The following is a 25,805-nucleotide window of genomic DNA, read 5'->3' on the forward strand; positions in this document are numbered from 1 at the left end:
CTGAGGTTATGACATACATTTAAGGTGCTCTCCTGGAGGGGAGCTTGTTCTTTGTGAAGATAATACATGGTGATGGATGCCAGCATGTTTTAGCTTTTGGTTATAAAAGCCACAGATAAAGAGATGCCTTTTATTTGACAGAACCCGGGGGATAAGAATGTAAAAATAAACCAAGTGCGAAGGCAATGTGTCCCAGGAGCTAGGAACATCACTGACAAGTCTGCTTGTCTACCGCCTATTACACTGTAAATCCCAGCTGCTAATGACTCTATTTGCTAATTTATATCCTTGTGAGTCATTTACATCGATGTATTTGTTACTCGGATCTGTCTTCTCTATATCACTGGATACCTTTCTCAAGAATCCAGATTTGCCTAATTTTTTCTAGCTATTGCATATTTGTGTACCATGCAAAGCACGACTAGTTTGGCGTCAATATGGGATTTATTGGTCATAAAAGTTATTTGCATGGGAAAATACACACAAATTACTACAGTATACACACATATGAAACGACAGCTGAATGCTAAGAATATGTCGCTCTGTGGAAGTGAGTTTCCAAATGCAGCACTAGCAGGAAGACAAATGACACTAGGTGCTACATTTATTCATAATAGTGCTTTAGATTCACCATTTTTAAGATATGGAAGGTGCGAGATGTATACAAAACACATAATAAACTTGGAACACATCATAGTTGCATAGATTGAAAAAAGACGTAGGTCCATCAAGTTCAACCTTTCTTCACCAATTGTACATTTTGTCACTAGATTACACTTGTGGCCAAAAGTATTGACACCCCTGCAATTCTGTCAGATAATACTCAGTTTCTTCCTGAAAATGATTGCAAGCACAAATTCTTTGGTATTATTATCTTCATTTAATTTGTCTTACATGAAAAAACACAAAAAGAATTGTCCTAAAGCCAAATTGGATATAATTCCACACCAAACATAAAAAAGAGGGTGGACAAAAGTATTGGCACTGTTCGAAAAATCACGTGATGCTTCTCTAATTTGTGTAATTAACAGCACCTGTAACTTACCTGTGGCACCTAACAGGTGTTGGCAATTACTAAATCACACTTGCAGCCAGTTGACATGGATTAAAGTTGACTCAACCTCTGTCCTGTGTCCTTGTGTGTACCACATTAAGCATGGAGAAAAGAAAGAAGACCAAAGAACTGTCTGAGGACTTGAGAAACCAAATTGTGAGGAAGCATGAGCAATCTCAAGGCTACAAGTCCATCTCCAAAGACCTGAATGTTCCTGTGTCTACTGTGCGCAGTGACATCAAGAAGTTTAAAGCCCATGGCACTGTGGCTAACCTCCCTAGATGTGGACGGAAAAGAAAAATTGACAAGAGATTTCAACGCAAGATTGTGCGGATGTTGGATAAAGAACCTCGACTAACATTCAAACAAGTTCAAGCTGCCCTGCAGTCCGAGGGTACAACAGTGTCAACCCGTACTATCCGTCGGCGTCTGTATGAAAAGGGACTGTATGGTAGGAGACCCAGGAAGACCCCACTTCTTACCCCGAGACATAAAAAAGCCAGGCTGGAGTTTACCAAAACTTACCTGAAAAAGCCTAAAACGTTTTGGAAGAATGTTCTCTGGTCAGATGAGACAAAAGTAGAGCTTTTTGGGCAAAGGCATCAACATAGAGTTTACAGGAGAAAAAAAGAGGCATTCAAAGAAAAGAACACGGTCCCTACAGTCAAACATGGCGGAGGTTCCCTGATGTTTTGAGGTTGCTTTGCTGCCTCTGGCAGTGGACTGCTTGACCGTGTGCATGGCATTATGTAGTCAGAAGACTACCAACAAATTTTACAGCATAATGTAGGGCCCAGTGTGAGAAAGCTAGGTCTCCCTCAGAGGTCATGGGTCTTCCAGCAGGACAATGACCCAAAACACACTTCAAAAAGCACTAGAAAATGGTTTGAGAGAAAGCACTGGAGACTTCTAAGGTGGCCAGCAATGAGTCCAGACCTGAATCCCATAGAACACTTGTGGAGAGATCTAAAAATGGCAGTTTGGAGAAGGCACCCTTCAAATATCAGGGACCTGGAGCAGTTTGCCAAAGAAGAATGGTCTAAAATTCCAGCAGAGCATTGTAAGAAACTCATTGATGGTTCCGGAAGCGGTTGGTCGCAGTTATTTTGGCTAAAGGTTGTGCAACCAAGTATTATGCTGAGGGTGCCAATACTTTTGTCTGGCCCATTTTTGGAGTTTTGTGTGAAATGATCAATGTTTTGCTTTTTGCTTTATTCTCTTTTGTGCTTTTTCATTTAAGACAAATTAAATGAAGATAATAATACCAAAGAATTTATGTTTGCAATCATTTTCAGGAAGAAACTGAGTATTATCTGACAGAATTGCAGGGGTGTCAATACTTTTGGCCACAACTGTAACTATAACTACGGTACGGTATATACTTCTGTTTTTTGCACCACCGGAATTTGGATTTCCTTTTCGCCTGTCTTTCATGTGCATTTTTCTCACTTTAGCTTATATATAGAAAACTTTATATCCAACAGTAAGTAAAAGTGAACCAAGATAGTGGAAATATGAGAACATTTTACATGGTGCACTGTGCAACATAGCAAGTCTAGCTTTTTACATCATGTGGATGAAGCAGAACGGCGAACTACTTTGTTCAATGACTTCACACTGATGCAGAAAACAATGGGGCTGTGAAATGACGGCTCTGGGGAAACCACTACTTCTACTATGTTACAGCACTGAAACATCACACTTCGATAATGTGTTTCGTTATAACATCGTATAGTTGGCCTTTTTATAGGCTCAAGATAATCCTTCTAATGGAGAACCACATCCTCCCCAGATTGAATTAGGCAGTCACGTGTATTTATGTATGGATAATGTTGTGACGAGGATGACTATGATTTGAATGTATGCAATTTCCATGTGACATTGCTGATATTAGAGGTTAGGACATAAGATCACAGCAGCATAGGCTCAGACCTGTAACTTCCAGCTCTAAAATATAAGACTAAGGTAATAAGGAACAGTTACCAAGAATCTTTTGTGTATTACTTCTGGAGTTCCTACTGCTACGTCTGTAGTGAGACATGATATGATTGGTTTCTCAGCTTTAGACCTCGTTCACACGCTCAGTATTTAGTCAGTATTTTTGGTCAGGCGGCAGCACAGAGGCATGATGGACGGCTATGGGAGGCGGGGCCTAGACGCTGCAGAGACATGATTGACGGCGGGGAGGCAGTTAGGCAGTTGCTTCAGGGGGAGGCTCCATACCTATGGAACGCATCACAGGTATGAGGACCTATTTATAAAAGTCAATATTTCGGCGTTACTGGGGGTCAGAAACTGAAGAGCCACCTTCACAGAATGCAGCCTTAGTGCTGCTGAAGGTGGCTCTTTTACTTAAAAATGCTCAGGGGGGGGTGACAGGTTCCCTTTAATTTTTGGTTACACGCGCTTTGGAATAAATGACTGTGAATTATTATTATTATACAGTACATTTATATAGCGCCATTTTTTCCTATAACCACCAACAAGCTTCTTACATGACTCAACCACTCTTCTTTTGCAAACTGCTCCAGGCCTCTCATATTTGAAGGTTGCCTTCTCCCAACAGCAGTTTTAAGATATCTCAGCAAGTGTACAATGGGATATACAGTATACTGCTCAAAAAAATAAAGGGAACACTTAAACAACAAAATGTAACTCCAAGTCTGTCATACTTCTGTGAAATCAACACTGATTGTGATTCAATTTCTCCTGCTGTTGTGCCAATGGAATAAACAACAGGTAGAAATGATAGGAAGGTCACTAACATCCATGTGTCTGCTCAGTAAGAGTGCCTAGAGTTCCCTTTATTTTTTTGAGCAGTATAGATCCAGACTCATTGCTGGCCACTTCAGAACTCTCCAGCGCTTTGCTTCCATCCATTTCTTGGTGCTTCTTGAAGTATGTTTGGGGTCATTGTCTTGCTGGACGACCTATGACCAAGGACGCAATTCCAGTTTTCTGACACTGGGCACTCTATTGCGACCCAAAATCCTTTGGTAATATTCAGATTTCAAGATGGCTTGCACACATTCAAGGCACCCAGTGCCAGAGGCAGCAAAACAACCCCAAAACATCTCTGGGCCTCCACCTTATTTGACTGTAGGTACTGTGTTCTTTTCTTTTTAGGCCCCATTCCATTTTCGGTAAACAGAATGATGTGCTTTATCAAAAAGCTCTATCATAGTCTCATATGTCCACAAGATGCTTTCCCAGAAGGATTTTTGCTTGCATACATTTTGGCAAACTGCAGTTTATCTTTTTTGCCATAACGTTTCATTTCTTTCAAATGTCAACAGATAGTTTGTGCTGACACTGATGCACACTGAGCCTGCAGGACAGCTTAAATTTCCTTACAACTTGATTGGGGCTGCTTATCCACTATCCAAACTATCCTATATTGCAACATTTCATCATTTTTTCTCTGCCGTCCAGGTCCAGGGAGATTTGCTTCAGTGCCATGGGTTGTAAACTGGATTATGTTGATTGATTATCCGTGGACAAAGGAACATCAAGATCTCTGGAGATGGACTTGTAACCTGTAACCTTGAGATTATTTATATATTTCTACAATTTTGGTTCTCAAGTCGTCAGACAGTTCTCTTCTCCTTTTTCTGTTTTTTTATGTTTAGTGTGGCACACACAAACACATAATGCAAAGATTTGAGTCAGCTTCTCCCCTTTTTATGTGGTTTCACGTGGGATTTTCTTATTGCCAATGCCTGTTACTTGCCACAGGTGAGTTTGAATGAGCATCACATGCTTGAAACAAAGTTGTTTACTTACAATTATGGAAAGTATCAACAGTTTTCTGTGACCCATTTTTGGGGTTTTGAGTGAAATTATGTCCAAATTGCCTTTTTTCTTGTTTGTTTTTGTGTTCTTCCAATACACACCAAGGAAATAAACGTGTATAACAAAACATGTGTAACTGCAATAATTTTCTGGGAGAAATACTAAGTAACACATTGCTGGAATTAGGGTCTCTGCCCCTACATTATGCCGATCTCAGATTAAATAGCAAAAACCTGGTGATAAATTACTTTTTAAGAAGAAACTATTTTAAGAAATAATTTGTTTAAAGCCTAGATGTACTGAGCAACTCTATCTTCTCTTGCAGACTGAAGCAAAATCTGTAGTGGGAAGAGGGACACCTGCAAAGGTAAGACAATAGTAGGGTATAGATACAATATTTTTCCACAATCCCATATGGACTCCCATATGTTCAATACTGTATGATTTTTTTATGATCATATATGACCTGGAGTAAAGATATCAGAAACATGGGACTATGTGTAATTGTGCAATATGTATATAAAATGTAAATAGGTACCCTGCCATTGTACATTCGCTGCAATTGCTGAATAGAAAAACTTAATATCTATACCCATGTTTTTAAGTCATATTTTATTGAAAAGAGGGTAGCATATCATTTTAGAAATGTTGTGCAACCTATAGGCAGTGAATGACAGAACAAGTGAAATTGATCAGTTTTTTTTGCTCTGAAAATCCTGCTCCTTTGGATTTCAGTGGGCTAACTCCTGCTCAGTGATTGACAGCCTTACCAATATCAAGGTAAGCAAAGAGAACTGTTAATGTCATGGAAGCAGCATAAATAATGAGTTAAAGGGAGCCTGTCATGAGATTCATGCTGCCCAAACCACAAGCAGCATGAATTACACACTGGCTGTGTTATTATAACCAGGTATGTTTTACTCTGTAATGCTGCATAACTTCAGAGAAAACATAGTTTGAAAGTCGGCCGGAGACTATGAGTCTTGGATAACCAGTGTGAGGCAGGTCCTGGGCGTCTTCTCCCTGCCACGAATCTCCTAGGCTGATAGGTCTCTCCTTGGGTGTGTTTGTGTGTGTGTGGCATGGTGGTGAGAAGCTGCCAGGGACCTGTCTCGGATTAACCATCCAAAATGCATGGACCCTGACCGGATGTTCAAGGAAAGTTTTCTGTGAAATGTCCCATCGTTTCAGAGTAAAACCGACATGACTGCAACAAGTCAGGCAGTGTCTATTTTAGGCTATGTTCACACATTGCATTTTTTCTGCATCTTTTTGCTGTTTTAATGCAAATTTTAAGCTGTGTTTTACAGTACCAGCAAAATCTATTAGAATTCAGAAATCTCATGCCCTTGCTTGCTTTCTTTCCATGACTGAATTGGAAAACTGCGGCATCTTTTAAAACTGCAGCATGTCACTTCTTTCAGCGTTTTTTTTCACCCATAGAAAGTAATAAGTAAGTGCAAAAATACAGCAAAAAAACTGCAGGTATCAGGTTTTGCTGCATTTTTGGTGCAAAAACCTTAAAGTTGCATCATGTTTTTTTGTGGGGGTCACTAAACTGTATCAGCACACACAAGGGACAACAAACTCTCAGTAAATGCGCAGTCAAAAACGCAGCAAAACCTGCTTTTGTAAGCAGCTTCAAATGCTTTCATATGTCATCAATGAGTATATACTACTACTAGTAGCAATGATTTATTATTCTTGCTTATATCACCCCACCATATCCCTCAGTGCTCCCATATTATTGGGACTCACAATCTATATTCCCTAACAGTATGTCTTTAAATTATGTGAGAAAACCGGCATAACCAGAGGAAACCCTCACAAACATGGGTTCAGCATACAAACTCCTTGCAGATGTTGTCCGTAGTGGGATTTGTACACACAACCTCAGCACTGCAAGCAACAATGCTAATCTCTGAGCCACTCTGCCACCTTAAAGAGGAACTGTCACTTGCCAAATAAAGTGAGTGAAATATCTTATAAATATCTCTGTGCTCCCCTTATTCTGCAGCTTTTTTTTTCCTTTTTGCCCGTCATCATTCCATTGCAGAGTCACGCGCATGTCTGGCGAACGTGGTATGTGGACCCACGGGGCCAGACTTACTTAGGAGTGGCGAGGCTAAGGGGCTACCTGATTTTCACTGGAGCTCCTTATGGTGGAGTCAGATGTGAGCTGCAGGTAGCAGCCAGGTACCACTCCTAAGAAGGCCTCAGTACTGCAGCTGCTGAACCCATGGGTCAGACTCGCAGACATGAACTGGACTCAGAATAACTAGCAGGACAGGTTTCGGACTCTGTTCAGACTACACAGATTCTGGATCCTCAGGCAGAATGGATACTGACATGGAGTCACAGACAGGACTGAATTCAGATACTGGAACAGGCACAGAGTTCAAACTCTGGAAAACTAACCAGGCGCCGATGCAGCTTCAGGGTTCAGGTACCACCAGTGCAGCTTCAGTGTTCAGGTACCGACAGGTGCGGGTTCAGTTTCAGGCCCTGGCCACACCGGGACCAGGGGTTCAGTTTCACGTCCTAAACTACACAGGATAATAGGACAGGGGACCTGGCAACATACAGTTGCACAGACACTTTATGTAAGGAACTACAGTGGCTGTTCAGGTACCTCACATATAGAGATGGTGCCTTTTATACCAAATGCCTCCCAGCTATAGGCTGGGAATATTTTCAAGTTGCACGCACTGCCCCAGCTCCTTGAAGCTGGGAAGGGAAAGTGCAGCAGAAGACTCGAGGCTATGCTCATCGAAGACCTTTCGGAAGACCACTAGGGGTTGAGCCACACTAGGGCCTCTCTTTAACCCAATCAGAAGGTAACTGATGGTCCAATAACTCATAGTGTTGCATGAATTGCTTTGGTAACCCATGGCACTGCTTTGGATCTCCATCAGAACATGGCGGATTAGACAGGACAAGTTTAACTTCAGGAGTGTAAGTTGCAAGCTGAATAGTCACTGACGCAGGTGCTGCAACTTGGGTTGGAGCAGCTGTTATGGTTTCCAATCAGGCATTCACTGTCTGTACATAGAACAAAATTGTTTCCTGTTTCTCTTGCTGGCAGGACAACTCTTGATATCACTGCGAGTGTGAAAGACCATGGGGATCAGTGGGGTCCATGACCTGAGCAAACTGTCACGCACGTTCGTGCATCCATTGTGCCCCAAGTCCGGGCTTACCTAGGAGAGGCGTAGCTAAGCGGCTACCTGGTTTTCACTTGAGCTCCTGATGGTGGAGTCAGGCTTGAGCTACAGGTAGTCGCTAAATACCACTCCTAGACAGTCCTCGTAACTGCAGCTGCTGACGTCAGGGGTCAGACTCGCAGACATGGACTGGTCTCAGAGTAACTGGCATAGCAGGGTTCAAACTCTGTTCAGACTACACAGGTTCTTTTAACCTCGGGCAAAACGGATATGACATGGGGTCACAGACAGTGCTGGATTCGGGTACTGGAACAGGCTCCGACAGTACGGACTCTGGAACACTAGCCAGGATTGACACTGGTGCAGTTTCAAATACCGCCGGAACAGTTACAGGTTTGGGTACTGCTGATGTGGCTTCAGGGTTCAGGTACTGCTGGTGGTACTTCAGGGTTCAGGTACCGCTGGTGCGACTTCAGGGTTCAGGTACCACCGGGTACGATTTTGGGTTCAGGGACTGCAGGGTGCGGTTTTAGGTTCAGGCCCTGGCCACACAAGGACTAGGGATCAGGTTCACGTACAAACTACACAAGATACTAGGACAGGTGACCTGGCAACAGTTGCACACACACTCCGTTTAAGGAACTGCAAGGGTTGTATAAGCACCTCCTATCTGGCAGCTGCTGTCATTTGAAGCATCTGGGAGGGATGAAAGCACATGCCCCTAGATAAGAAACACCCACTTGGACAGCAAAGCAGAGTTTCCACATAGTGCGCTCCAGAACAAACAAATGTGAATATCTCTGCAATGGAGTAATGCACCACAAAATGAAATAGAATGGCAGAATCAGGGGAGCTTGGGGATAGTTATAAGGTATATAACTCAACTTTTTGGAGCAACTCACAGGTCCTCATAAATGCAATGTATGTGTGTCTCATTTGTTCTTTCCTGCTTTCAGTAAGCATTTTATTTGTCATGGGCAAGTACTAATCCAACAACTTACCTGAAAGGTGTCGTTTTCTACTTTTTACTCATTTTGTATATGGCATCTGCAGTGAACTGCCTTGGGATGAGTAAGATGTTAATTCATGCTTCATGTGCATAAGTGTCATCTGAGAATAAGTAAAGGACTATAGATGCTGTCAGGTTAGTGTCACCTGATACCTGCCTTTCACTATGTGTGACATCTTGTATGTGGGCCTGCTGTAATGGCCAGATGAACTTCCAGGGTTACCCCACAATAGCTCTCACCACAAAGGTGGGGGAAGAGCTGTGACTTTTGGTAGCAGCTGGTTTTTCAAGCAGATGGACACAGAGCCTGGGGCTGTATGTTATGCTTGTGCAAATGAGAGTTGATAGAGGGGGCAGAGAGCGCAGGAATAGAGTGGGAATCAATGATATGTAATAGATGCTTAATGCACAATTTCACCTTCCTAACATGCAAATCCGTGTTAGTCTAGAAAAGGCCAGGACCAAGCTGTGATGATATCCTTGTATGTCTTTTATTCATTCAGCACCATGCAGCAGGCATAGATTTCTGCATTAGTCCATGTTTTAGGCCCAGGATTCGGATATAAGATTTGTATGTGTATGGCCTTGTAGAAGATATTCACCGGATCCCACGCTCCATTGAAGTCAGGGGGGCACCTTGTCCAGAATTATCATTTTCTTAAAGTGAGGCACCTTATTTCTTTCCAAAATTTTGGAGCTGGTCATAAATTGACTTGATTGGAAAAATTAGCACAGCCAACCCAACAGATTAACAAACAAAAATAATTTTTTTGTAGCTTTCCTTTCAGTCCTTTATCAAATGATCAACTACTTTTTAGCAATAGGTCCATGGCCATGCTGGGTGTTGTAGTGATTCTCACCATGGGGCTATAATTTGGTTTACATTTGCAAACACTGCCATAAATTGTGGGCATGCTGTGGATGCAGACCATTGCTCGCTATGTTGATGTCGTTTTATTTTCTTTGATGCAGATCTGATCTGCGGAGGTGAAAGAAGGCTCGCTCACCCTACACCCTGAGCAGCAGAATGAAGGCTCACCCTGGTTTATGGATATCTAGTGTCCTGTTCCTTCTCCATTTGGCCTGTGCTATTAAAGTTCCTCAGGACCGTAAGTTAAAAGGAAGAGAGAGGCGATGTCTCCCATAATGTGTTATTTATTATCTTCATTATTTCTGTCTAGAGTAATATATGTATCTCGATTTGCTACAAGAGAATGTAGCATTTTTTAATCAGCTATTTATAATCATAGTCATTCATGTTTATGGATCCATGACCAATCTGTTACCTGTCCTGTCTTAAAGGAGTCGTGGAGCAATCCACATTGTGCAGATGGTACTGTTCAGGGTTTAAGAAGCAGCTGTGTCTCTTAGCATCCACCACTGCCCCCATACAATAGCTCCATGACCCTGTCACGTGTGGGCTCCATTGGTGTCAGAGGACTAGTGAGCACACACAATGAGGACTCACTCTGTCCAACATTGCAGGTGGTAGGGAGCAGCTGCCTCTGATACAATGTAAGATAAGCTAAACTTTATGCTTGTCATCCTGCCCCTCACAAGACGACAAGGCAGGATCTCTAGACATCTTGAGTGTCGGGCCAGACAGTACATGCAGACGTGAACCTGAGAACATCTCCGAAGCTGTACAGTGAGAAGGGTAGTGTAAAAAATGCATAGCACAAGTCTGCAGCGCCTTACAAGAGATCCTCCGCATTCATGTTTACCCCCTGTTACTGTTACATAAGATCCTTTCTCATACATTGGCTTTTAAGTGTTCTCGTGTTTTATTCATGGTCCGAATGTAGTGATTGGCTCAGATATATTTGTAAAATTGCAGAAATGGAGACAGTAAACTATAAAAACACTAAAGAATTAGGACCAATCTAACCCCAGATACATAGTGGTGTACAAACTACGCTCCTGGAGTTTAGTGATATTTGAGGTTCTCCTATTTCTCCTTTTCTAAATCTGCAAGAATCGGCATCACGATGCACCCCATTCACTGTAAATATATAAGGTAACTGTCTATAGACCCATCCTGCCTGAAGCAGGGGCATCATAAATCAGGGCCTGGCTATGTGCTTACAGCCAGGTATGTCTTACTTGTGAGACGCCTCAGCGCTGCAAAAAATATATACTGGTAGTCTGAAAGCTGAATGGGGACTATGGGGAAAGATCTCACTAGTCCAGCGCCACACCTGGCTGGCTTTCCCCCCGCCACGCTTCATGTGATCTGTCAGTCACCTGGAGCGGGGAGAAGCTGTCCAGGGACGTTATTGGACTAATCATGTCTCTCTCTATAGTCCCCGGCTGGCTTTTCAAACTTTTTTTTTTTTTTTTTTAAACACTGCAATGTTTCAGAGTACCCGATGTAATCACACAGCCCGGCTCTGATCATGCTGCCCATGGTAATCTAACGACAGGTTCACTTTATTACTATCTCTACAGAGTCCTGTACTATGTCGAGGGAGATGTATTTCTTTTTCTTGGGTCTAATTATTTTTTTGTGCCAGGCAGATACATTTCAATGCTGTTATCATTGCTAATAAACGTAGTTGTACGTCATCCTGATAACCATCCCTAATACTAATGTCATATAAGCCTTTTTAATATAACTGTGTATTGTCTCGTGCAGCAGACATTGTGGAAGAGGATATATATATTGATAGTGTGTAGACTCTCCACATTAGCTAACGTCTGGTTTACTTTAGTTTTTGTTTGTTAAATGTAATTTTCTGTTTGCTGAATTTTTCTCTTCTTTAACTTCCCATTTGCTCTCATGGAAACTAACAGCAACCATTGAACGAGACCGTAAGTTATATTCATCAGTGTGATATTCTTCTTATTTAATGCCCCTATATACTTTAAATTAAAATCAGATGAAAACGTCATTTGCATGGGGTTCTCCCGACTGTCCCTTGGCTGATGATATCAGTAGAGAGAAGTATAAGGCTGAGTGCAGACGTACTTTTTGGCCCTGCGGATTTTTCCGTGCAGAATGGAAGAAATCCGCAGGTCAAATGACCTGCATTTTTCCTGCGGATTTCTTCCATTTTTCCTGCGTTTTTTTTGCGGTTTTTGTACGGCTTTCCACTGCAGATTCCCCCCTGCGGATTTGGTGACAGGGGAGATGGAAAACTGCACAAAAAAAGTAACATGCTGCGGATTTTGTACCGCAGGAAAACCGCGCGGAAAAATCCGCAGCGTCTGCACAGCGTTTTTTTTTTTTTAATTGCTTTTAATGGTACTGTACATCACAATGCGGATATGCAACGTTTCTGTGCGGTAAAATCCGCTGCGGATCCGCTGCATATCTGCATCGTGTGCACACAGCCTAAGGGAGGTTGTATTTAATCGCCTGGTTCTCTTGTTCTCTCATGAGATATGAAATTAGAAGAGTCTTGATACATTGGATTTAAAAAGTCTACATACACCTACGTCTGTATTTCCAGTATGTGTGGTATCCGTTTTTTTCACGGATACCACACATACCCATTATAATCTGTGGGGCTATGCACATGTTCGTGTTTTTACATGGGCCATGTCCATGCTAAACATAAGGAGACGTCCTTTTTTACCCGGTATCACAGATGACAAGGGCCAATGCGAGTCTGTTGGTCCTTGAAAATCATGTACAGCACACAGACGGCATCTGTACAGTCTGTGTGACGTCTGTGTTTAACATTGCAAAGTATATGAGAAGCTCTGTCATTTCTTTAATTCTTTATCCATACCGGAGAAGCAATGATGGTAAAAACAGACACACGGATGACACATTGATCCAAAACACTGATGGTAAAAATGGACACACGGATGACATACTAATGATAATCTGATCCAAAACACTGATGACACCGGTATTGTTTTTTTTCACGTACGTTTTTAAACACTGACATGTGAACAGGGCCGGACTGGGACTAAAATTCAGCCCTGGTATTTGAAGTTGCACAGGCCCACTAGTCACATGGTGACTATATAATATCTTTGTACACTTGTAGGTTACAAGAAGTGAGAGGAGATTAACACAACTATATAACATGTAGTCAGAGCTGTGCTCAGTATTTCAGCTCAGTCCTATTTATTGCTTTTAGGTACAGTACTCCTCCCAAAGCTCTGTCCCCTTTTGTACGCACGGTGACAGAATTCCTGGCAGAACTGCTATCCATTGGGCAACCAGACCCCCTGGTCATAGCTGCCCCTTTCATAGCTCCCAACTTTTGAAGAAGGGAAAGAGGGATAAAGACTGTCCCGGCCACATCCATTTCGCAACTAGTCACACTCATGTCCACGCCTAATCGCACCCATTTAGCACTGCTGATCACACTGACTGGTACTGAGGGCACAGTGGCTGGCATTATGGGCACACTGACTGGCACTAAGGAAGAGAGAAAACAGAGAGAAAAAAGAGAGAAAGAAAGGAGAGCAAGAGAGAAAGAACAGAGAGAGAAAGAAGAAAGAACAGAAAGAGAAAGAAAGAGGGGAAAGAAAGAAAGAACAGAGAAAGAAAGAGAGGAAAAAGAAAGAAAGAAAAGAGGGGAAAGAAAGAAGAGAGAGAAAAAAGAAAGATTAGAGAGAGAAAGAAAGAACAGAGAGAGAGAAAGAAAATGAGGGAAAGACAGAACAGAGAATGAGAAAGAAAGAACAGAGAAAGAAAGAAAAAGAGAGAAAGAAAAGAGAGAAAGAAATAAAGAAAGATACTATAGCAGCCCGACTCCCATTGTAGCGCCCACCTGAGCCTCCCGGTGCAGGACATATCATGATCTGCTCACATGGCCGGCATCTCCGATTCCAAGGCGATCCTTCTGTCTGCGCTGTCGGAGGAGGACACGGTGATGGATCTGAAGCATTCCTGGTTCCGTCACAATCTCCACAAGAAATTATCTCATTTCCGGTCAGCTTCCAGCACATCACTTCAGTTGGAACGTCATGTGTGTGGTGGGAAAAGCCCGCTTTGTATGCTTCGTACACACTTGGCTCCGCTCCTTACATCCCGTACACATATGGCTCCACTCCGTACACACACGGCTCCGCTCTGTATATCCCATACACATGCGGCTCCGCTCCGTACACCAAGTACACACACGGCTCCGCTCCGTACACCTCGTACACGCGCGGCTCCTCTCCGTACACCTCGTACACGCGCGGCTCCTCTCCGTACACCTCGTACACGCGCGGCTCCTCTCCGTACACCTCGTACATGCGCGGCTCCTCTCCGTACACCTCGTACACGCGCGGCTCCGCTCCGTACACCTCGTACACGCGCGGCTCCGCTCCGTACACCTCGTACACACAACATAAGTGTAATCATTTAGTCCCCAGTTTGGGTTTCATTTGGCACTTACTTTATTACCTGATGTTAAAGTCACAATTTTCTCCAAACTTATTCCAGTTTACAAAATCAGTCCTCTTTAAAGATTGTCAGTCACATCAGATATTCATTTCCAAGCAACCACAGCTCCTTGAATGGGAACTTCCACGAAAAACAAAGATATTTTTTAACATTTAAAAATCCATGGATTCATTTTGGAAAGAAACCTTCCTGTTCAAATGCAGATGAGATCCTAGGTGCTCAGTGGGTGGGGCTGTGCAGTCCAGAGCACTTTACCTGCTACAGATTTAATAGCTGGCTCTGCCGCTTCTTCATAGATTGACATCGCTGGCTTTACTTAAGTCAGTTTGTTCAGAGAATACACAGATATTGTGACAGTCAGCGCAGAAGACAGCGCCAACTCAACGAAAGCCAGAGCTGTCAATAAATGGAGCAGGTGCAGAGCTTGCCAGCTATGGAAATAAGTGATGTATGGCTGGCATTGGGATAATCCTTTAAGTAAGGATTTTTAATGCTTTCATAGTGCACAAAATATTGTAGTGCTTCAGAGCCAGTTAGGACACTAGCAGCAAATCTCTAGATGTGTAGATGACTTGGCTCCTGAAATATGTCCAGACGTGCAACAATGTCAGGTATCGCCAGTAATGACTTATAAGTCACTTTTGACACATATGCTGTAGGTATCTACTGTACCTCAATGTTCTGAGATGTGATTAATAATGGAGATTAGTAGACAGACACTGTCTCTTTTCTGTCCCATAGTGTATCAGCCCCCAACCATCACCAAGGAATCTGAAAAGAATTATATTGTTGACCCCCGCGACAACATCAACATTGAGTGTGAGGCTACAGGAAACCCATACCCAACGTAAGTAGTCTACGAAATGACACAGCAGGAAGATAAAACCTGTGAGTATACTGTTGCAGCAAACATTTTGATATTGGGGCTTTCTTCCCATAGATTTACATGGACGCGGAACGGGAAATTTTATAATGTAGCCAAAGATCCAAAAGTCTCATTCCGCAGGCGGACTGGGACCCTTGTCATAGACATTTATGGGGGTGGTCGTCCTGAGGATTATGAAGGGGAGTATCAGTGCTTTGCTCGCAATCGACATGGAACTGCTCTTTCAAATAAGATTTTACTGCAAGTATCAAGTAAGTATCTAGGTGGCCAAAGATGGCTGGCAAAATGAGTATATGAGAATGGTTCTATTCCCTTATGCCCATCTCTTGGCTATAAGTGTTTGTATGTTTTTTTGTAATAGATTTTGACCCAAAATCCACACTAGGAATTGCCAGTGCTACAGATTTCACTGTAATATACTTTAATATGTTGTGAAAATATTGGCCAAATCTGCCACATACGTGGCACCACCTGCATTGATTTCTTTCTGCTACATGCATCTTACTATAGTTTGCTTCTGGTTTCAGCGTGAAATTGTCTGCACTGACATTACATTATAAAGAATTTAAAGGGGTTGTCTAGATTTGGAAACAACATGGATGCTTTTTTTTTTACCAAATCTGTGCCTCCTGTCTGCTGGTTGTAAGGCCGAGTTCACACGTGGCGTTTTTTTTCGCGTTTCCGCGGCGGTTTTAACCGCGCGATTTTGCCGCGAAAACGCGAAAAATAAGCATCCCATGCATTCCTATGGGATTCCGCAATGCTGTGCTAATGCTGCGGTTTTTACCGCGGCGGAATCGCTTCGCGGTAAAAACCGCAGCATGCTCATTAATTTGCGGAATCGCGGCGATCCCGCACCAGTGGAATGCATTGTTCCGCTTACTTGCCGCATGTGGCTGTGCACACCATGCGGAAAGTAAGCAGAACATTTGCTGATGGTACCCACGGTCCGGAGGAGAGGAGACTGTCCTCCGGGCTTTGGGTACCATATCCCTGTAAAAAATAGAATTTAAAAATAAAAAATATTGTTATTCTCACCTTCCGGCGTCCCGCGCAGTCTTCCCGCCTCTCTCCACGCTCTCGTTCCCAGTAGTCCTTTGCGAAAATGCCCGCGATGGTGTCCGTTCTCGCGGGATCGCGAAGTCTCGCGGTCATTCACGCGACGTCATCGCGGATTTCGCAAAGGATTACTGGGAACGGCTCTGCGGGACGTCGGAAGGTAAGAATAACACCATTTTTTATTTTTTTTTACATTCTATCTTTTACTACTGATGCTGCATAGGCGGCCTCAGTAGTAAAAAGTTGGTCACACTCGTCAAACACTATGTTTGACGAGTGTGACCAACCTGTCAATCAGTTCTCCAAGCGATGCTACAGATCGTTTGGAAAACGCTAGCAATTTGCAAGCTAATTACGCTTGCAAAATGCTAGTTTTTCCGCGGGAAAATCGCGGGAATTTAAAATGCGATTTTCCCGCGGACTGGAATTCCGGAATTCTCGCGGTAATTTCCGCGAGAGTTCCGGTACGTGTGATCTTAGCCTAAGTGGTGTTGCAGCTTAGCCCCATTCACTTCAATGGAGCTCACAGCTATAACACTGTTTTTGGAAGATAGTGGCCAAGTGTGTAATACCTCTTCTTAGATGGGTTTTTGTTGTCCTGCAGATAAGGGAATGCTGCATTTTTTCTTAGAAGTATTGAAAAAGATAACCATAATTTGACACTGTAATTATACTTGGTATGTAAGAAGATCTGTAAATGTTTTGCAATTTTTTCCCCAAAACTCTATTTTAATTTTACAGGATCCCCATTGTGGCCAAAGGAAAACCTGGATCCCGTTGTTGTCAATGAGGGAGCTTCCCTCATCCTTCAGTGCAACCCCCCACCGAGTCTTCCCCCTCCAGTCATATTCTGGATGAGCAGCTGTAAGTGGGAGATAATACTGTGCTATGTTATATATGTGACAGTCTATTCTTTCACAGAGAAGATGAGACTGTTCACCCTCTTTGTTCTTTATGTAGCAATGGAGCCGATTACCCAGAACAGACGCGTGTCTCAGGGTTTGAACGGGGATCTGTACTTCTCTAATGTCCTGCGTGAAGATGCACAGACAGATTATAGCTGCAATGCTCGTTCTCATTTTACACATACCATCCAACAGAAGAATGCCTACACGCTTAAAGTGCTCACCAGTAAGTGGTCCCTCGTTCTCTACAGGAAATCCAAACTTATATTTTATATTGGAGCTCACTTTGTCGGAACATGATGAACGGTCCACATGGGGTTTTCCACTGTTACACCGCAGAATTATCTTATATTATGAAGCTGCATAATAGCGTAGCAAATAGTGAAGGGTTTATTTGCTATTTCCTTATAGTAGTTTTATTATATATATTTTGGTGCACAGATCCATTCAAGTCACTGCATATGTCATGTTTTTTTTCTAGAAGCAACCATAATGCCCCCTGTAAGGCCATGTGCACATGTTCAGTATTTGGTGAGTTTTTTACCTCAGTATTTGTAAAACCAGGAGTGGCACAGTCAGAAGAAAAGCATAGTAGAAACACGTCACCACTTCTGGTTATGGCTTAAAATACTGAGGTAAAAAACTCACCAAATACTCAATGTGTGCACGTCGCCTTATGGAGGTGAAAAAATATGACACTTTTCAGTTACGTTACTCGTGATGTTTTATTACACAGCATCTTTTTCAGGCAAATTCTAGTTGGAGGCCACCTGGAAAAACACGCAAAAGCGCCCCATTAATGCACTGTGAAGACAGCCTGAGGAAAGCAACTGCCGGCATTTTCCTGAAGTGGCTGCGCCTGCTCTTAAGTAATGCTGTGGGCACATACCCTAATAAGTACTTGGAATGCTAAGTTTTTTGATGAGTTCAGAAAGCATGAGCTATTCAGTCAGAAACCTCTTGATGAAATTCTCCAGTTTAGTAGACTTTCTTTTTTCCTCAAGTGGTTTTGGAAGTTTTTTTTTCCTGGAACATTTTATGCAGCCTTTTTATTGGAGAATTCCTAATTTGGAGAGGTTTCCTTCAGGATCCGTGTGAATTAAGTGACATGTACTTTCTTTTTTCCACTAGGAGGTTGAAGAAAAAAAACAACTCCTCCATACGAGAAGCAAAGTAGATTTCCCATGGAAATTAATTGGAAGAATTTACTAATAATCTTTGAAGCGTATTTTTTTTTTTTTCAAGGGGGTTTTGGAGAGGATTCGCTCCAAAAAAAACTGTTAAAAAACATAATGTGAACTAGGAGCAGACACAGACAAGATGGGGCAGCCATACAAATACATAAAGCTCAATTTCACCTGCTTTAGAGGTATAAGTGGGCCTGCTTACCTCTTGGGCCCCTGTGTGGCTTCACTGGTTACACCATTAGTTTGCCCACCCCTGATGTATACAAATCCATAAGTATGGCCCTACAAGACCGATATTAATAAATAAAAGACACAACACCATTTAATAGTGGAAGAAAAGTGGCCTTGAGTTTATTTTGGGTTAATTATAAATAAATAACAACCAAACCAATAAATAAATAATTCCATATAAATATCCAATATTACCATACCAGAGAAACGATTTTCCCACAATAAACCATCACGACAGTTAACTTAAAAAATGGGGAGGGAAGGAGGGAGAATCTTCTTTCTTCAGGAAAACCGTTGAATGAGGTAAAAACCGCCTAAACGGGGCTTTATATAAACTCAAAAAGACCGCCAAAACCCATTCCAGTCACTCATGGCCCGTTAAAACGGCGCCAAGGAAACTGGTCAGAACCAGTTATGACCTGTTCTGGTGTCCCTACTGTACAAATCCATGACCTTCGTTTGACCTTTCTGTGAGGCTAAATTAACCCTGAAATAATGAAAATTAAATATAACTACGGCCTGTATGGCCATGGGACCCCCCCTTTATGTCGTTCCTTTATTACGGGGGGGGGGGGGGGGGCTGACATTCACTGCAATGCAAAATCAGCCTAAGAAAATTCCCAAGTAAAGAAATAGAGAACAAAGCAGCGCTTCATTGAACACTACTATATAAAGGCTACTTTTAGGACCATCATGTACGTGAGGTCAAAATGTGAATAGTTCCCTGGACCTCGCGTGGAGAATAGTGTGTCATACAGATCCTTACACATTATAGTTTGCAAATCTCCCCGATCCTCTAGGTACATTGTACTGTACAGCAGAATAGGTTTTACATGTCTATCCTAGGAACAGATGTTACACGGCACAAAGTATCTGCAGAATAATTGCCTGCTGCTGCTATTTGTGCATTCTGCATCTCGCTGACCAGGCTGACATGTTTGCTTGGGGCATGATAACATGACTGCAGCACCCGCAGTGGCTTTCCCGTCTTCTGATTTATTTTGTTTGAACTTGTCTTGCAGTTGCTTGATATTGCTATCACTGTATACTTTTCTGCTATTTTGCTGTCATTTAACTGTATCCACCACAACAACCTCTCATTACATGACCTTTCTTTCATTGTCTGTCTCTTTTTTCTTTTTTTTCTTTCATTTTTTAACATTAGGGGGACACGCGTCTTTAGAGAGTTTAGTACATTCTGTATACTGATCTGGATAAGTGTATATTTCTGTACAATGCATGGGCTGTGCTGTAAGGGGTAGATATTAGGATCCCTTTGCGTCCAGAGCAGTGAACAGGTTATCGGATTATTGTTATTGGCCATTGTTCCCTGTAAGCCAAATAATGCAGAAATACATACTATATGAACACACTCCACCATAATAATCAGCTAGAAAGTAGCCAGATGTAAAGGGCCACATAACATCCAAGTAGATGTTTTTAGGCTCCAGCTGTATGTGAGAAGTTTCTGCAAGTAAAAATCAGCATTCTGCATCTGAATGGGGGGTTTTCTGCATCAAGCACATGGATTTCTGGAGTCACCAGTATCAGGTCCAACATAGTAAAGTTATTGTTTGCATCCCTGGTGGTCTAGAGCAGTGAAGAGGTTATTGCCCTAATGCCTGGTGGTCTGTGGCAGTCAAGGTGTTAGTATTAGCATTTCTAGTAATCTAGGGCATTGAAGAGGTTAATGTCAAAATTCCTGGCAATCTCCGCTAGGGTAAGTGTTGCTGTTAGTACACCTGGTAGTCTAGGGGTGTGAGGCAGTTAATTCTAGTTTTCCTGATGATCTAGAGCAGAGAAGATGTTGATGTTAGATTTCCTAGTGGTCTTTGGCAGTGAATGGGTTAGTCTAATGATCCCTGTTGGCCTGGGGTTGTCTGATTGTTAATTTTAAGATCTGTGGTGGAGGGAACTCAAATGGTTTAGGATACGTGCACAATATGTTTTTCCTACACATTGCAGTATAGGTTTGTTACAATAGCTCTCTATTATAAGCAGATGCCTTGGCATCCATCCTGACTGTGGCCTATGTCAGGTACATGCCTTCTGAGTGTATGTGTCCAAAAGTGGGGTTAGTTGCACGGTATACCAGCATTAATTACTCTAGGCACCAGAGTGGTCCTGTCTATAAAAAGATGCTGATACATGTTGGTTCATCTTCCTGATTCCTCACTGTTCTAATCATATAGATGTGAATAGTGAGAGGATGGAGAGAACTATGCAGCCATACTACTGTACAGTTTTCTGTGTGATCAACAGGGTGATTCTGCAGAAATGAGCACATGGAAGCTGCCAAGGGCTGACCTTCTATAGGTGGGGATAGCTTCTGAGATAGGCTGCTGCATAGCATAGGGGTCACATTGACTGGATGTACGGTATACAGTAGGGAAAAAGAGTATTTAGTCAGCCAACAATTGTGCAAGTTCTCCCACTTAAAAAGATGAGAGAGGCCTGTAATTGACATCATAGGTAGACCACAACTATGAGAGTCAAAATGAGAAAACAAATCCAGAAAATCACCTTGTCTGATTTGGCAAGATTTATTTTGCAAATTATGGTGGAAAATAAGTACTACCTAAGTTTTTCTATGCAGAATGAGTAGTATGCCCCTACTTTTTGCTGTTGCCCCAAATATCTGTATGCAGATTTTCATTTGCATGAAACAAATGGTGGGGATACCTCATTCACATTTATTGCCAGATTTTGTTTGAAATTTGGTGCCAAAATCCATGTCAAATCTGACTTGGGGAAACATGTCCTTAGAACTCATCTTAATATGCATGTTCCGCTTAACTGTTAACCTACCATTCATTTATTCATTTTGTTTCGTCCAATTTTGGGTATGTCTTCCTGAGCTGCATGCTTTCAGCCCACGTGTCTCCCACATCGTTCCCAGCATTTGCGTCTTGTCTGGTCTTTTACTCATGCTTCATCTTCACTCTATACATGGATTCTCTCATCTTATTGACTTCTCCAATGTATGTTGCCCTGGGGCTCTCACCCTATCTTGTTTATTACAGAGAATTCCCGTAATGATTCTGCAGTACATTCCACAGTGAACCTCACTATTATGTACCATGGTGAGTTTTTGGGGTCTCCAGACCTTCATCCTACCTCACCTTCTAGCTAACCACTCTCACTATATTGATAACAAGCCCCAAAAATGACGAACTTACGTCTTATGTGCTCCATAATATGAACGTGAAGTTTTGTAAATCACTTTATAGAAGCATGTTCAAATTGCCCAGCACTGGTTGTTTCACATTATATTTCCAGTGTGTGAAAAGACACTGAAACAGAAAAGCATGTTTGCCTCTAGGAAATAGACTTAATATGGCCTAAACTTCAAATGGCTTCCAAACTCTACAGTTCAATATTGGCAAGATGTGCTTGACTCATGCTATATCTTTTCCTTGTCTTTCCCATTTTCTGTTGCTATCTTGCTGTTTGTAACCAAGGCTGGCTTTGCACTTTTGAATTCTTGACCATTGCACTTTTAGGCAGCAGGATTAACATCATTCTTCTTTCTAATACAAGCAATACAACTTTAGTCACATAAAACTTAAAAGTTAGCCCGTCTTTAAAGAGGACCTGTCAGTTGCTCAAAAAATAGATAATTTGTGAAAATCCCTGAGCTCCCCTGATTCTGCCACTTTTTTCTACTTTGCTCTGTGTCATTCCATTGCAGAGATATTCACATTTGTTGGTTTTGGAGCGCTGTATGTGAAATCTCTGCTTGCAGTACTACTAGGCGTTTCTTCAGAATATTCTCTGAGGGGTGCATTTTCACCATTTCCTCAAGTGTAGCAGCCTCACATGCTACCGAGCTGTGAATGGCATCGTCTTGGAGGTGGAGTTGAAGGTGCACACCCCAAGAGAAAACAGAAGAAATGCCCAGTAGGTGTAAAAGCAGAGATTTCACATACTGCGCTCCAAAAGCCATAAATGTGAATATCTCTGCTGTAGAGCGATGCAACTCAAAATGGATAAAGGCTGCAGAATCAGGAGAACTTATAGAATTTAACAATGCATATTACTCAATTGTTTTAGCAAGTCACATGTCTTCTTTAAATAATTGTAACACAACCATGATGTATCCACATTGTGATATTAACTATTGGTCATACAAATATTGTATGTATTAAAGACATTTACCATGGAAAATTAAACCTTTGGAAAATGTACAGGTAATGAATAGTATAAACTGAATGTCAAGGAGACAACACAGTAAGAGCACTAGGTACCATTATTGATTATCTTCATCCAGGTTTGGGTTATTAAATATACATGGAAAATTAAAATACCACCAAAGATTTGAAACATGCTAGTAATATGTTTAGTCAAATTTTTTTTTAAAAATTGTTCTTTTTTTGATGTTGCAATCCCTTTAAATGGGGTTGTCACACAATATGTCACTATCAACCTGTCTGTTACAAATCATATAGGTCTGGGCTTTCATTTATACCAATATTTCTAACAATCGATTTAGTTTGATTTACGGTATCATAACTATAATCTTTACAGTCTGTTGCACACATTCGCTGCTCACTATAATTACAGACAAATAGTTGGCCCAATTCATCATTTGTTTTATTTTTAAAGGCCCTTTAAACAATATTTCAAAGTGGCCCATGCAGTCCGTGAAAAATAAAAATTCTTCTTATTTTTGTCTTTAATTAATTTTCAACTTTTTAATGCAGAAAAATTCTGATAAAATGAATCAAAATATGCACCAAAACATCTTGCGAACATAAAATCACATTTGGTCCTGGCATACATTTGCTTCAAAATTTTGTAACTTTTTAAAAAGTCTCAGCTAATGAATCAGATGAATAATATCTGGAAACTCCAAACCTCACCCACAATGGGGAACATAAAAAGAAAAACCAGAAAACACATATAAATAAAAGGGCGCAAATTAAAAGGTTTAGTTGTTCCATCTTGTGAAATGAAAATTAGTAGGTTAAAGACCGATTTACTTCATTCCCAAACTTACAATATATTTTGTACAGTGCAAAAGCAGATACATTTTTTTTATTTTTTTTTTTTAAATCTCATTTGTAGTCTTTTCATTTCTGTATTCATTGAGTTTAATTACAATGCTATCACTGGATCTAATACATGTTAGTGGCCTCGGAAGACAAGCAGATGAAGTAATGAACATTCATATAATAAAGCTACTGATGGGCTCCCTCTAATTAACAAGTAATTGACTAACGCTAGTCTCCAGACCCACAAGAAGTCCCATGAGGCCTGTAAACAGATCCTTAAACAGACAGCAGGTGCCTTCAGTAACAGATTGAACATCACCAAAGAGACTAAAACGGTTGATTTCCAGCGGGACATATGTACTAAAGCAGCAGTTTATTTAAGTAAAATGACCATTTGTCTTAACCTTAGTGTTACCTGATCTAAACGCTCACAGCAATGTTCCCATGATGAGTAATGAGTGTTTGCTGAGTTGGAGAGAGGATCAGGGAGCTAGCAACATAGCAGACATTTGAACAAATGAGGCTGAGTCCAATCGGGTGCAGGTGGGTGCCAGTCCCGCTGGTGAGTGCAACCTTATCAGTGAAGAAGAAGGGGATTCAATCCAGAACACCAGACCCGTAAAATATTACGGCATGTCAAGCCATGTTTAAAAACATAGGAACATCTGACGCGTTTCTGGCTCCGTAAGAGCGCTATGACTAAGGGCGCTCTTACCGCACCAGAAACGTGTCAGGTATTCCTATGTTTTTTAAAAATGGCTTGACATGCCATAATAAAGTTTTCGATTTTATTTTATGGGTCTGGTGTGCCAGATTGAATCCCCTTTCTTCTTCTCTATTTGTTGAGTTATTGAGGTTTCAGATTTTTTGCAGCATTTTTCTACCTTTGCATTTTTTAAGTGTCTTTCTTGTGTTTTTGACGCTGCAGTCTTTGTCACTTTTTGGTACCTTATGATTTTAAAGCACCACTTCAGCGTTTTTTGTGTTGCAGCGCTGGAGTGGTGCCACTAATCTGAGGTTCCTGGCACTTACGTCTCATACTCACCAGTCGCTGTCTTCATTTATCAGCGCCACTGCTGTCGGACTCCCAACAGTTTGTGACATGCACAGACTTACATTGAGAGCTTCTGACCGTTATCTCTGGCTTCTAGTCAGCCAGAAGTCGCGGTCACAATATGGTGGTGCCGGACTGGAGTGGCACCAGGAAGAACTGAAGACGATAGCTGGGAAGTATAATACTAGGGTCAGGGAACTTACATTAGTAGCACCATGCCAGCGCTACAATAAACCCCCTCTGCTAAAGCGGTGCGTTATTAAAGCTGCTTTGTTTTTTATGTTACCTGATATTTGGCTTTGACAAACCCTTATTAATACAGTGATGTGCGGATTGCTTGCATATGTAGTGTTTATCTGCAGCAGAAGCGCAATAAAAACACATATACCTTTTTTTCTACCTGTTGATTTTCCACATCTAATGCAAGTCTATGGGGAAAATCTACACCTAAAATTTGCCGTACTTGCAAGAGAAATTTACGTGTTTCCGCATTCAAACAAGCATCGCCTGTCAGTGTGCACAATTTTTTTTTAAAGGCAGAATGGGGTAGAGATTTCTAAAAATCCCATCAACTTGACTGGAACTGTAAGACGCTGCAAATTTTTGCCCAGAAAATCGCATCGTGGGAACTTAAAAAAATAACTGATGTTAAAGATTTTAGGATATCTACGTAGAAATTGATAAAGATTACCCCTGTCCAATTTTGTTGGTAAAGTATCAAAACTGTAAGGGTTCTTTCACGTGTCTGATTTTCTCGTACAAGTGCTATCCGTGGTTTTCATGGATTGTACTCGTTCCTGTGATATCCTATGGGGCTGTAAGCATGGAAGATTTTTTTTCCCTCTGACTGAGTGGTCCGTGGAAAATATAGGAGACATGTCTGATTATGATCTGAGTGTCAGTCTAAAATCGGCAATGCAAGTCTATTGGTCCTGGAAAAAATCGGACCGCACTTGGATGACATCCGAGTGCGGTCCAATTATCACAGACTGTCATAAAGGAGAAGGTGAGAAACTTTTTTCATCTCCACTTACAATTGTACTATCCAAGAGCCTTACATCAGCTTAATGTCCGATATACATTATATAAAATATAACCTTTATTGAACCTTTAACTAAAA

General features: G+C 41.6%; 1 protein-coding gene across 14 annotated transcripts in view; it reads left to right on the top strand.

The window, feature by feature from the left end:
* The window catches only part of NFASC (neurofascin), a 194,297-nt gene that overhangs the window by 62,112 nt on the left and 106,380 nt on the right, over positions 1–25,805 (top strand). For 11 of the 14 annotated variants that reach the window (XM_073587184.1, XM_073587177.1, XM_073587183.1 and 8 more), the window contains exons 2-8: positions 5,172–5,213; positions 9,992–10,128; positions 11,813–11,830; positions 15,111–15,216; positions 15,310–15,506; positions 17,056–17,178; positions 17,275–17,445. In XM_073587184.1, coding sequence (XP_073443285.1) covers positions 10,047–10,128; positions 11,813–11,830; positions 15,111–15,216; positions 15,310–15,506; positions 17,056–17,178; positions 17,275–17,445 — 697 coding nt within the window. In that variant the 5' untranslated portion in view covers positions 5,172–5,213; positions 9,992–10,046. Of the gene's footprint in view, positions 1–5,171; positions 5,214–5,605; positions 5,627–9,991; positions 10,129–11,812; positions 11,831–15,110; positions 15,217–15,309; positions 15,507–17,055; positions 17,179–17,274; positions 17,446–21,660; positions 21,721–25,805 lie in introns of those variants that run through there. The other 3 variants (XM_073587192.1, XM_073587178.1, XM_073587181.1) reach the window with 3 other exon arrangements.

This window comes from Dendrobates tinctorius, unplaced genomic scaffold (genome assembly GCF_039654945.1).
Source record: "Dendrobates tinctorius isolate UK_male_01 unplaced genomic scaffold, ASM3965494v1 ptg000098l, whole genome shotgun sequence".
Classification (NCBI taxonomy): Eukaryota; Metazoa; Chordata; class Amphibia; order Anura; family Dendrobatidae; genus Dendrobates; species Dendrobates tinctorius.